Source organism: Amphiura filiformis, chromosome 1 (assembly GCF_039555335.1).
Source record: "Amphiura filiformis chromosome 1, Afil_fr2py, whole genome shotgun sequence".
Lineage (NCBI taxonomy): Eukaryota > Metazoa > Echinodermata > Ophiuroidea > Amphilepidida > Amphiuridae > Amphiura > Amphiura filiformis.
Window position 1 is genome coordinate 92,999,830 of NC_092628.1, and position 11,901 is coordinate 93,011,730.

General features: G+C 48.5%; 1 protein-coding gene across 1 annotated transcript in view; it reads left to right on the forward strand.

Annotated features, from left to right (window-relative positions):
* Nucleotides 1-1,139: 1,139 nt before the first annotated feature.
* Nucleotides 1,140-11,901, forward strand: part of LOC140157950 (exosome complex component CSL4-like) — a 20,877-nt gene continuing 10,115 nt past the window's right edge. The window contains exon 1 of the mRNA XM_072181201.1: nucleotides 1,140-1,252. Within this exon, the coding sequence (XP_072037302.1) occupies nucleotides 1,222-1,252 (31 nt within the window). The 5' untranslated portion in view covers nucleotides 1,140-1,221. The remainder of the gene's footprint in view (nucleotides 1,253-11,901) is intronic.

Below are 11,901 nucleotides of genomic sequence, written 5' to 3' on the forward strand. Positions count from 1 at the left end.
ACAGATTTTATGTTAGCCCAACGTCACAAATCTTTATTAGGGTCAGGTCACGGTTGGTTCGACGTCGGCCCACATCGACACAACGCTGAATGTGAACGTCGCACCAACGTTCTATTTTGGCGTTAAAAAAACTTATATCCATCCTCCATGCAGGCAACCGTTACCGTCCCCCCCCCTCCCCTGCATAATTATTGCAAGATCCACTAGTAGGCCTAGGACTATGCCCACTACTGGGTAGCAGGAATTTTATCTACTTTCAAAAAAAATGTGACTAAAATTATTTTACTGCATTGAAATTAGTTAAATTGACTGATATAATTGCTATGGAAATCGAGCTAGGCCTACCGTGGATCTACAAATAGCTTAAAATGAAAGTACTATTATATATAATCCATAATATAAAATATATAAATATACACGTTAATTAAACATAAAATATATAAATATACACGTTAATTAAACATAATATATATATATTAATGAAGTTCCCACTATCCAGACACTAAAAAGTTTATTGTTAAAATTACTAAAAATTACAATTTTCAGCCTACAACCGAAGAATATTGGAAAAATTGACAAAATCAGCATGCAATAGACTAGTCCACCTGTGATCCTCAAAAGCCCATTAGATCAAAAACTGTAGCTCACAGATATTCGTCGTCATTAACTTTTTTGTTCCAAATAACTAGATTGACACAATGACACACTTTTTTAAGTCAATAATTTTTTCCCCTGCGAAAATTACTTTTTAGGTCAAAACTGGCCAAATTAGTACAAAACTATGATTTTTGCCTCTTTTTTTTTTTTTTTTGCTGTGACATTTTTTATTCAACAGTGTTGGAAATCCATGTGACATGTAACATCTACAATAGAAGTGAAGTAAATTTCTACTCAATTTATTTTTTAAAGTTACAGCTATTTTAATATTTGACATTTTTGGGCAAATATGGGAACATAATCACGAAAAACACATTTTTAACCCCAAATAACTCATAAATGTGCGAAGTAAAATGCAGGAACTTTTTGGATATTAATTCAGACATATCTTTACTCTTGATTTGTTTAATATGTGTTCATGTTGTACTCAAGAGGGGACTATGAAAGTGAAAGATTATGATAATATGATATGATTTGCCTGACCATCTGTGCTGACTAGCTGCACAGTACTGGGTGCTCTTCAGTAAAACGGAACTTCCAATCCAAACAAGCTAAAACGAAAACATGGCAGCCTCCATAGCTGTTTGCGTGCCAGGTTTGTTACAGTTTTTTACTATAGTTTCACGTGTAAAATGTTTTTTTCAATTTCTATACTCTTCATATGTAAAACTTTACCTATCCCTGAATCGCCATTGAAAACAATGTTGATCGATAGCCAAATGAAGACTTCCAAAGTTAGTAAGCTTAAAATTTTCATCATCTTCATCTCGATCTCTATAATTTTATATATGTAGACTGTACATGGGTATCCCAGGCAAACCTTAGTTAACACATTTGCTAGTCAGCGAAATTCGCCGAGACCGGGGCCCAAACACAATGCATATTTACACAATGCATATTGTGTCGGTGAAGGAAACCTACATTTAGTATGTTTTCTATACTTCACTTGACCCAAATATATGATTTTTATGGTGATAATCAAGTCGCACATGGAATTTTAGAGGATTTTGATAGCAGTTCCATTAAAAAAAGCTGCTATCGCCATGAGACTAAGATCTAGAAACACCCCTAAATCCCGTTTTGGGGAATTTTGCTAGCAGAATCTTTTTGATGAAAGTCAATATTTGACAAGATGTAACTTTGTTACGGAAAGCTCTATGACAAAATGCTTTCAGTTTTGGCTTTTTTTACTCAAGGGCTTTAATTTGATATGTAAAATGATGCAGTTTGATGGCAAATTTGAATTCACCTAGCATACCTACTCTATGTCACTTGGAAGTCACCTTGTTCACCAAACCAGAGAAACCAGGGGGCACAACAAAAAGTTCCGCCAGATCCGTTACAAAACAAGACGCTATGGGGATACATTTTTTTCCATCTACCATCCCTATATGGAACAACTTGTCTACAGCAACTGTAAATGCCGCTACCATTGCAGCCTTCAAGATCCAAGTCAACAAAGAATTATGCAACTAAAAAAATTTCAATTTAACCTGCACGTCCATCCAAGTCATGCTCTTTTAGTCAAGGTTGGCGATGTTGCCTCTACAAGAGGAGATTCTGCTGACGATGACAGATACAGATACAGATACAGATGTCTGGTTCCATACAGCAATACGCAGTATTGCTGTCTGGTTAGCAGGTATACACTTACACTTACACTTACACTTACACTTACAGTTTGATGGGAGAGAGTAGGCTTACGCCTTTAAGAACCAATATCTGTCAAGTTGTGTTTTGAAGGAGTTTGTATTCTTGGTATTTATGACGTAGGCTGGCAAGGAGTTCTTAATTAGCGACTCTCTGTGAGTAGAAATCTTGTCTGCTCCTGAGTGCTTTGTGTAGCCTCGGTTTGAACAGCTTCTGACTGTGTCCTCTTGTGTCTGTGGTTGCTAGCTTGAAGAACCTTTCTTGATCCACTCTCTCAAATTGATTTAGAATCTTGAATGTTTCAATTAAGTCACCCTCAGTCTTCTCTGCTCTAAGGTATACAGCTTCAGCTTTTGAAGTCTTTCCTCATATGTCATGTCTCTAATCTCTGGGACTAACTTAGTAGCTCTCCTTTGGACTTTTTCTAGAGTGGTGATATCTTTTCTTAATCCAGGACTCCAAGCTTGAACACAGTATTCCAGGTGCGGTCTGATGTAAGCTCTGTAAAGTATGGTGAAGCTGTCTCTGTTGATGAATTTAAATGTGCGCTTGATAACTCGCAGACAATTCATGGCCTTCTGGGCTGCTTTGGTACATTGAACACTCGACTTGCAGTCACTAGTCAGATAAACACCCAGGTCTTTCTCTTCCTGTATGGCTTCAAGTGTAACACCGTCCATTATGTAATCAACTTCTGGGTTGGCGTTTCCAAAATGCATAGTTTTGCATTTCCCTGCGTTGAATCTAAGGAGCCATTTTGCCGACCATATCTGAAGCTTGTCTATGTCACTTTGTAGTTTATCTGCACTCTCTGGGGTGTTAACAGCGGTGAAAATCTTGGTGTCATCAGCAAACATTTGTATACTGGAGTTCACATGTTGTGGCAAGTCGTTGATGTACAAGATGAACAGCAGCGGTCCCAGCACTGACCCTTGAGGAACTCCACTAAGCACATCTGCCTGGTTTGAAGTAGCATTCCTTACGGTGACTGTTTGTGATCTTCCCATTAAGAAATCTTCTATCCAGTTCAAAACTTTTCCATTGAAGCCATACGCTTTTAACTTGTTGATTAGTCTCTTATGTGGTACCGAGTCGAAAGCTTTTGCATAATCCAAAAAGATGATGTCAACTCCGACTCCCAGGTCTAGATTCTCAGTAACTTCTTCAAGTGTCTCAAGTAAATTTGTAAGGCATAACTTTCCTTTCACAAAACCGTGCTGTCTCTCTGATAATGCACCGTGTTTATCTACATTCATTCATTCATTCATTCATTCATTCATTCATTCATTCATTCATTCATTCATTCATTCATTTATTTCCATATATAAAAATATACAACTACATCAAAAATAAAGAAACACAATATGGCGGAAAAAGAAGGAAAGCCAATAAGGCCTGAGAATTGCCTTTCCTGACGAAAAAACAAAACAAAGATTATGAAATCAACATAAATAAATAAAAATGACTAACAGACATGACAAATTACAGTGCTCGAGAATGGCCTAATTGTACTTAGAGATAAGTTTTTGTTTAAGGTGTTTATGGAAATGTTTTATGGACTTTGAGTCTTTAATTTTTTATCTAGAGAGTTCCAAAGTATGGGCCCGCTGTTCGAATAGAATGGTCGGAAAAAACTCTTTTATTTTTTGTTAACTGGAGATCATTATTTCGCCTTGTCTGGTAGTCATGGATGTCAGAACGTTTTGTAAAATACTCATTAAATGAATTGGGTAACTCATGTATGGAATTCTTGTACATAAATACACCAAGTTCAAGAGAATACATATCTTCTATATTTAAAATGTTGTATTTGGCAAATAAAGGTCTGGTATGACTTCTATAATGACTATTAGAAATTGTTCTTATTGCCCATTTTTGGAGTTTGGTCAGTTTATCTAAATAAAGTTTACATGTATTCCCCAGATTAGAATTCCATAATTGAGGTAATGCAAAATAAAAGTACAATATAAGGTATATAATATTCGATCAGGAATAAAGTGTTTTAATTTGTTCATGATACCAATATTTCTCGACAAAGTTTTGGAAACGAGTCAATATGACATTTCCAGGTGAGGTTTTCATCTATTAAGACACCTAAAAATTTGGTATGTTTCACTCGGTCCAATAGTGTGTTGTTTAGGACGATGTTTAAGACTCAGTACACCGGTCGATCTTACCGCTTCCGATGTTGATTAAGATACTTCTTGCATCGATCCCAGATGCGGAAAAACCAATAGTCATTTTGTCCCACATAAATGAATAAATAACAAAAACCCCGATCCCAGTGGACTCACCCATTCGGTGACGTCACACACGATAATCATCCCTTATCCTCCTTGGTTTCTAGATGAGATAGACGAGTGGATTTTTCTTTACCACCGCTAAGTATCATTACTAACCAAAGGACGAGATATACAGTTTGTTTGTTACACTGAGGTAAAACCAACCAGTATAGTCGCTAGGGAGATAGTTTTGACGACATTTTTTCGCTAGAAAAGTGACAAAAACGATCCAAAAACCGCGCTTGTATGTGTGTTTCCGTCCATATACGGGACACACGTTTTCAAAATGGCCGCCCTTAGGAAGCCATTTTATTTTTGTTCTCACGTAAAACAACTATAACAGACTAGTAAGTTACAATAGATGTTTGTACAGTACTGTGTATACATGTATGGTGAGTGATTATCGCTATGTTTATGGTGTGCTCTATCGTTATATCTTTCAGTACGCTGTCTGATGACGAGTTACTGCTAAGAGTTCGTGGGTTTCAAGGACCAGCCTGACAAATCTTCCCCAAAAGGTTTTCAGTTTTTCATCCCTTTGTATATATATTTTTATATCATACCACTACATCAGCGTCAGCCACTGTGCGTGTGGGTCTGTTTATTGGGCTTGAGCTTGTGTTCGGGGGTAGTGCTGTACGCCCCGATTACTACAATGTCTAGGCCTTGTCAATCATGCCCTTCCCTTGTACCAGAGTGGGACCCGCATCCACTCTGCTACTCCCACAGGGATTGCTCTAAATCAAATAAGTGTGCTTCCTTTTGCATAGGCTTATCGGACATCCACTTCGAGGATTTAGAAAGTAGCGCTCGGTTAGGTCTTCGACACAGACAGAAGACGAAGACTAAGAAACAGAAGCCTACAGGTAAGATTGATATGGTAGGTACTAGCTAGGCCGGCAAGGGCCACGCTAAGGTAACCTCTGGGGCTCCGGTCCCGGCAAGCAGGCGGACCCTCCGGGACTGCTATAGCGAGCCCGAAGGCCTAGCAGCCAGCGAAAGCACTGACTTAACGCCTAAGCTAGTAGCAGGCAGCAGGGCGGTACTTGCCCTAACAGGCGAGTACCAGTCTACCAGTGAGATCTCTAGCGAGCTTCTTGCAGGTGGACACCCGCCTATTGCTGGCGAACGAGCGGGTCTAGCACCCGCGTAAGTCGCCGGCGACGGACAGTATGCCAAAGGTAGCCCGGGCTTGCCTGGGTTGAATCTTAGCATACAGCGTGCAGCGGACTTGCCTCGCCGGTCTGTAGCACGCAGCGTGCCAGTGGAACCCGGGCTTGCCTGGGTTGATCCATGGCACGCAGCACGCGCTTTCGCTCCCGCAAGGGTCGAATGAAAACGTGCATGGGTTTAGCAGAGACGATACCGGGGCTAACGCTTCAGGTGTAGTCTTAGCAGAACCAACTGGGGTTGTCACACGGCAGCGTTCCATGGTGGGACCGCCGAGTGATTCCCTGGGCCTTGGAATGGCTGCCGGCTGTCCTCCGGGACTGGCTAGCGGCTATACCGGGGCTGGGCTCGCAGTCTCTCACGGGACAGCGACCCAAGTGCAAACAGTGGCAGCTACCGAGACGAGCTACGGCTTGACTTCAGTGGTAGCCACTATGCACGCGCCCATAGCTGCCGTGAGTGGTCCGCCACACACAGCGACCTTGGGCAAGGCTCAAGAGGTTAGGGTAGGTAGTTTGAACAGCCTGGCTGATCAACAACCCACTTATGTCCTCGAGAGCCAGCAGAGCGTGGGTGATCCATTACAGTCAATGGGTCAATTACCCTCTTATGATCGATCACTATCTATTCAGCGGAGCATGGCTCCATTGATTGATACTGCCTATTCAGGTAGCGAGGTGACTGATCGAGGGTATACACGCCAGCTACCCGTGATACTAGGCAAGCTCCTTTTAGCCAAGGGACAGCCAGTATAGCGGGTACCCATACACACGGCTTGATCCTCTAGCGGGAACGCTGTGAGGCATGGGTACAGTGGTACGCAGCCGGAGCCCTACCGGGCACCTACGCTACAACCACGCAGGTACCGCAGTACTCGTCCTGGTTACCACAGTCTCTGTGGCAACAGGGGAGGCGGTACTGGTACTGCCGCCCATGGGGTTTCCCTGGTGGCGGATCCTTTCAGGGTCAGCTACCAACAGGGTATGCCCGTGGTATCCGCCGCAGGGTGGTTTCTTCCACGGTCTACCACCGTGGCAAGTGCCGCCTAGCGTTGGGCAAGCAGTACCACCAGTTGTTACCCCACCCGGGCGGCGAGTGGCTAACCCTGATACAGCTCAGGGTAGGCCGCACACTGCTATGGCTAGGGCGACAGCAGCGAGAGCGTGCGGATCCCGGGTGCTATAGCTAGCATCTCGGGTCTAGCGGGAGTACTCCCTCTTCTGCTGGTGTTCAGTTGGCTAGCCACACGGTGGCGACACCTCCCTGTCCACCTTCAGATGCCCGTCGTCAGATCTCTTCCTCATCAGAGAGTGAGTCAGAGTCTGAAGGCGAGGGAAAGGAGTCGGAAGATGAAACCAGTAGCGACTCACAGTCTGATGAGACTGTGCAGCTAGCTTCAGGTATCCTTCCCCGCTTCCCGTGAGGAACTCGCTAGCAATGGTCTGCCTGCGGACACCGCTGAGGTGATGAGCCGTGTGGCCCAAGGTTTGGGCCTGGCTTTCTCTCAGGAGGAGTCCGTTCAGGAGGACCAGGGCATCTTTCAGTAGGATGCCCAGCTAGCGCGTCCACACAAGGGTCGCCTGCACTTGCATTCCCGGCGGACCTCAAGGGTAGGTTTCGGAGGGCTGTCAGGCTCGCTGGAGCTTCGACGCCGCGTGCTTGCACGCTTCCACTGCGTGTTTCGCAGGAGGACTACGAAACCTACCTCAGGGTCCCTGACATGGATCCAGCCGCCGCCACGCGCCTGCCGCTAGCGGCCAAGGCGCACGGTCGTTCTCCCCCAGTGGGAGGAGGAGCTAAAGCTCATCGATAAGCGAGCACGCCGCTTATCAGAGTCTCTAAGCGTCGCTACCACGCTTGCCGAGCACCTCGGTAGGAAGGTAGCGAACGACCACGGGCAACGCGTCGAACTCTTCCGGCGAGGTTAATCTGTTAGCGGTGCTAACAGCTAACCTCAACGAGAGTTCTATGGGCCTAGCCCATAGGATGTCATCTCGCCGCCGGGAGAATGCCTGTCTGTCCCTCCAGTCAACTTACGGCTCCGACTTTGCTGATGCAATGAAGAAGTCAGACTCGGTGGGACAGGGGCTACTCTTTGGACAGGCCTTTGCGCTACGGTTGAGGACCGGGCAAAGAAGGCCACCAATGAGAGCACTCTGAAGAAGTCGGAGGCTGCCCTGACCAAGGGGAAGGGCAGTAAGGCGAAGAAGAAGCACAAGAAGAAGAAGTCTTCTAAGCGTTCTTCAGCGCCAGCTCCGGCTTCAGCAGGACGCGCACCACAGACTACGCCCGAGCCCGAGGCTACTCCAGCACCTCCCAAGAAAACTGGGAAGCGCAAGAGTAGTGCTGGACCAGTATGGCAAGCCCCCAAGAAGAGCCGTTCTTCTAAGGGTGGCAAACCAGCTCGGTCCTGAGGGCACGCCGGTCGACAGTCCATGCCGGCAGGCCTTGGCCTTCCCACAGGGGATTCCCCCTGTGGGCGGCCGCTTATTGCATTACGCCCAGAGATGGCATGCCATCTCACCGGGCGCCTGGGTATTGTCAGTGGTCAGTGGGGTTACAGGCTGGAATTTACCAGCCACCCTCGTGCGCCTGCACGATTCAGAGGTCCACGGTAGTGCCGCCAGACGGCCCCCAGCGTCGGGCACTACTGTCAGAGGTCACTCAGCTTCTCACGGCAAGCGATTGTCCCGGTCTACCCCCTTTCACCAAGGGGTTTTGGAGCACGTTTTTCTGGCTCCAAAGAAGACCGGCGATTGAGGTTCATTCTGAACCTCAAGCCGTTGAACGAGTTCATCAGGCCCAAGAGGTTCAGAATGGAGACTCTCGCTTCGGTGCTAGCCTGCCCCATCAAGGGTATGTGGGCGGCGACGCCGCGTGCTTGCACGCTTCCACTGCGTGTTTCGCAGGAGGACTACGAAACCTACCTCAGGGTCCCTGACATGGATCCAGACGTTGCCAAGCGCCTGCCGCTATCGGCCAAGGCGCACGGGTCGTTCTCCCCCCAGTGGGAGGAGGAGCTAAAGCTCATCGATAAGCGAGCACGCCGCTTATCAGAGTCTCTAGCGTCGCTACCACGCTTGCCGAGCACCTCGGTAGGAAGGTAGCGAACCACCACGGGCAACGTCGAACTCTTCCGCGAGGTTAATCTGTTAGCGGTGCTAACAGCTAACCTCAACGAGAGTTCTATGGGCCTAGCCCATAGGATGTCATCTCGCCGCCCGGGAGAATGCCTGTCTGTCCCTCCAGTCAACTTACGGCTCCGACTTTGCTGATGCAATGAAGAAGTCAGACTCGGTGGGACAGGGGCTACTCTTTGGACAGGCCTTTTGCGCCACGGTTGAGGACCGGGCACAGAAGGCCACCAATGAGAGCACTCTGAAGAAGTCGGAGGCTGCCCTGACACAGGGGAAGGGCAGTAAGGCGAAGAAGAAGCACAAGAAGAAGAAGTCTTCTAAGCGCTCTTCAGCGCCAGCTCCGGCTTCAGCAGGACGCCGCACCACAGACTACACCAGCCCGAGGCTACTCCAGCACCTCCCAAGAAAACTGGGAAGCGCAAGAGTAGTGCTGGACCAGATGGCAAGCCCCTAAGAAGAGCCGTTCTTCTAAGGGTGGCAAACCAGATCGGTCCTGAGGGCACGGGCGGTCGACAGTCCATGCCGGCAGGTTTGACTTCCCACAGGGATTCCCCTGTGGGCGGCCGCTGTGCATTACGCCCAGAGATGGCATGCCATCTCACCGGGCGCCTGGGTATTGTCAGTGGTCAGTGGGGGTTACAGGCTGGACTTTACCAGCCCCCCCTCGTGCGCCTGCACGCTTCAGCGGTCTACTGTAGTGCCGCCAGACGGCCCCCAGCGTCGGGCACTACTGTCAGAGGTCACTCAGCTTCTCACGAAGCAAGCGATTGTCCCGGTCTACCCCCTTTCACCAAGGGGTTTTGGAGCACGCTTTTTCTGGCTCCAAAGAAGACCGGCGACTGAGGCCATTCTGAACCTCAAGCCGTTGAACGAGTTCATCAGGCCCAAGAGGTTCAGAATGGAGACTCTCGCTGGTGCTAGCCTGCCCCATCAAGGGTATGTGGGCGGCATCGCTAGATCTCTCGGACGCATATCTGCATGTTCCGATCGCACCTCAAGATCAGAGGTTTCTACGCTTCAAGGTACAGGGTCAAACTTACCAGTTTCGATGCCTGCCATTCGGCTGGTCCACCTCCCCCCAGAGTGTTTACACTCCTGGTCAGGGCGGTGGCAGCGTACCTGTAGCGCAGGGGAGTCAACATGTGTTGCTACCTGGACGATTGGTTCATTTACGGACGCACCCCGCTGGAGACACAGTGTCTCGTGGAGTTAGTAGTCCGTACGGTGCGGGACCTGGGATTTCTGATCAACGTCAAGAAATCCAACTTGGTCCCGACGCAGACACCACTATTCTTAGGGGCCCAGATCAACCTCAAGGAGGGGATCGCGGTGCCCTCACCCGAGAGGGTGACGAACATGGCGAGGTGTGCCCGACTCTTGGCCGAAGTCAGAGGGGGCACCTGCTGTGGCATGGATGAAGGTTTTGGGCCTTATGGCCAGTATGGTAGACCTCGTGCCTGCACTGCCGCTTTCACATGAGGCCTATACAACTACACCTTCTAGCCTTTTACAGGCCCAGTCGTCACTCAATATCCTCGCGTTCCGATGTCGGAGATCGCGCGAGAGGAACTCTGGTGGTGGACCCATCAGCCCAATTTGACTCAAGGTGTCAGGTTTCCTGCACCAGCGGTGCGCCACGTAGTGACGACCGACGCGTCAAAGCTGGGCTGGGGGCCACATCCACGGGACTCAGTCTCGGGCCTATGGTCGGCCACGGAGACGGAGTTCCATATCAACCTTCTCGAACTTTGGGCAGTGGAGAGAACTCTCCAGCATTTCGAGAAGGTGATCGTGGATCTCATATCGTTGTCCAAACAGACAACACAACCGTGGTGGCCTACCTCAACAGACAAGGGGGCACCAGGTCACCACGGTTATGCCTGCACGCACTACGCCTGATAGGGTGGTGCAAGGCCAGGCAGATTACGCTGAGAGCGATGCACATAGCGGAGTCACCAACATCCTCGCGGACGATCTGTCACGAGGAAAGGTGTCGGGACCTACAGAATGGTCCCTTGCTCCGCAGGTCGCCCAGACGATCTTCGAGGTGATGTACCACCCCTCAATAGATTTGTTCGCATCTCATCGAAATCATCAGCTGCCGGTGTATTGCTCAAGGGTCGCAGACCCACAGGCATTCGCCGTGGACGCTCTGTCCGTGACTGGGAGGAATGACTGCTTACGCTTTCCCCCCGATCTCACTGCTCGCAAGGGTGGTGACCAAGATCGGGAGGGAGGATTGCACCGTCATTCTGATAGCACCGTTCTGGCCGAAACACCTGTGGTTTCGACCGATGGTGGATCTACTAGCGGCTCAGCCGCGAGTACTCCCCGAGTTACCAAATCTACTCCGGATGCCCGGAGGAGAGGTACCAAGTCTACCACTAGAGCACCTGCAGTTAGCTGCATGGCCCTTATCAGGGAACGTGCGGCCGAGGGAGGCTTTTCATCAGAAGCTGCTTCTCTCATCGCCGGGGTAGACGAGAGTCTACCCTCCGTGACGTATAGTCAGCGCTTGGCTCCCTACTACGCATGGTGCGATGAGAGAATACATCTCCCACTAGAGCCCCTGTGCCTCTAGTGGCAGATTTTCTGACAGAAAAGTTCAGGTCAGGACTTCAGCAGGCAACGATAGCCAACTATAAGTCAGCCATTCTCTCGATTCATCGGGATTTGAAGACGGCGAATCGACTATCAATTCAGATGGGTCCCTAAGTCTTCTTCTCGACGGTATGTTCAACGAGCGCCCGCCCGAAAGGAAGGTGGTCCCTCCATGGGACCTCAACACAGTCTTGGAGTATATTATGGTCCCCTTTTGAGCCCCTGTCAAAAGCGACCCTTAAATACGCCACTCTTAAGCGGCCTTTCTTCTGGCGTTGGCTTGGGACGGCGCTGCTCAGAGTTGCACGCAGTCTCAAGTCAGCCTCCGATTTACTAACAACGGAGCGACGCTGTTTCTTCGCCTCGGATTTCCTTGCAAAAAATGAGCGAAGTACATTCCGACA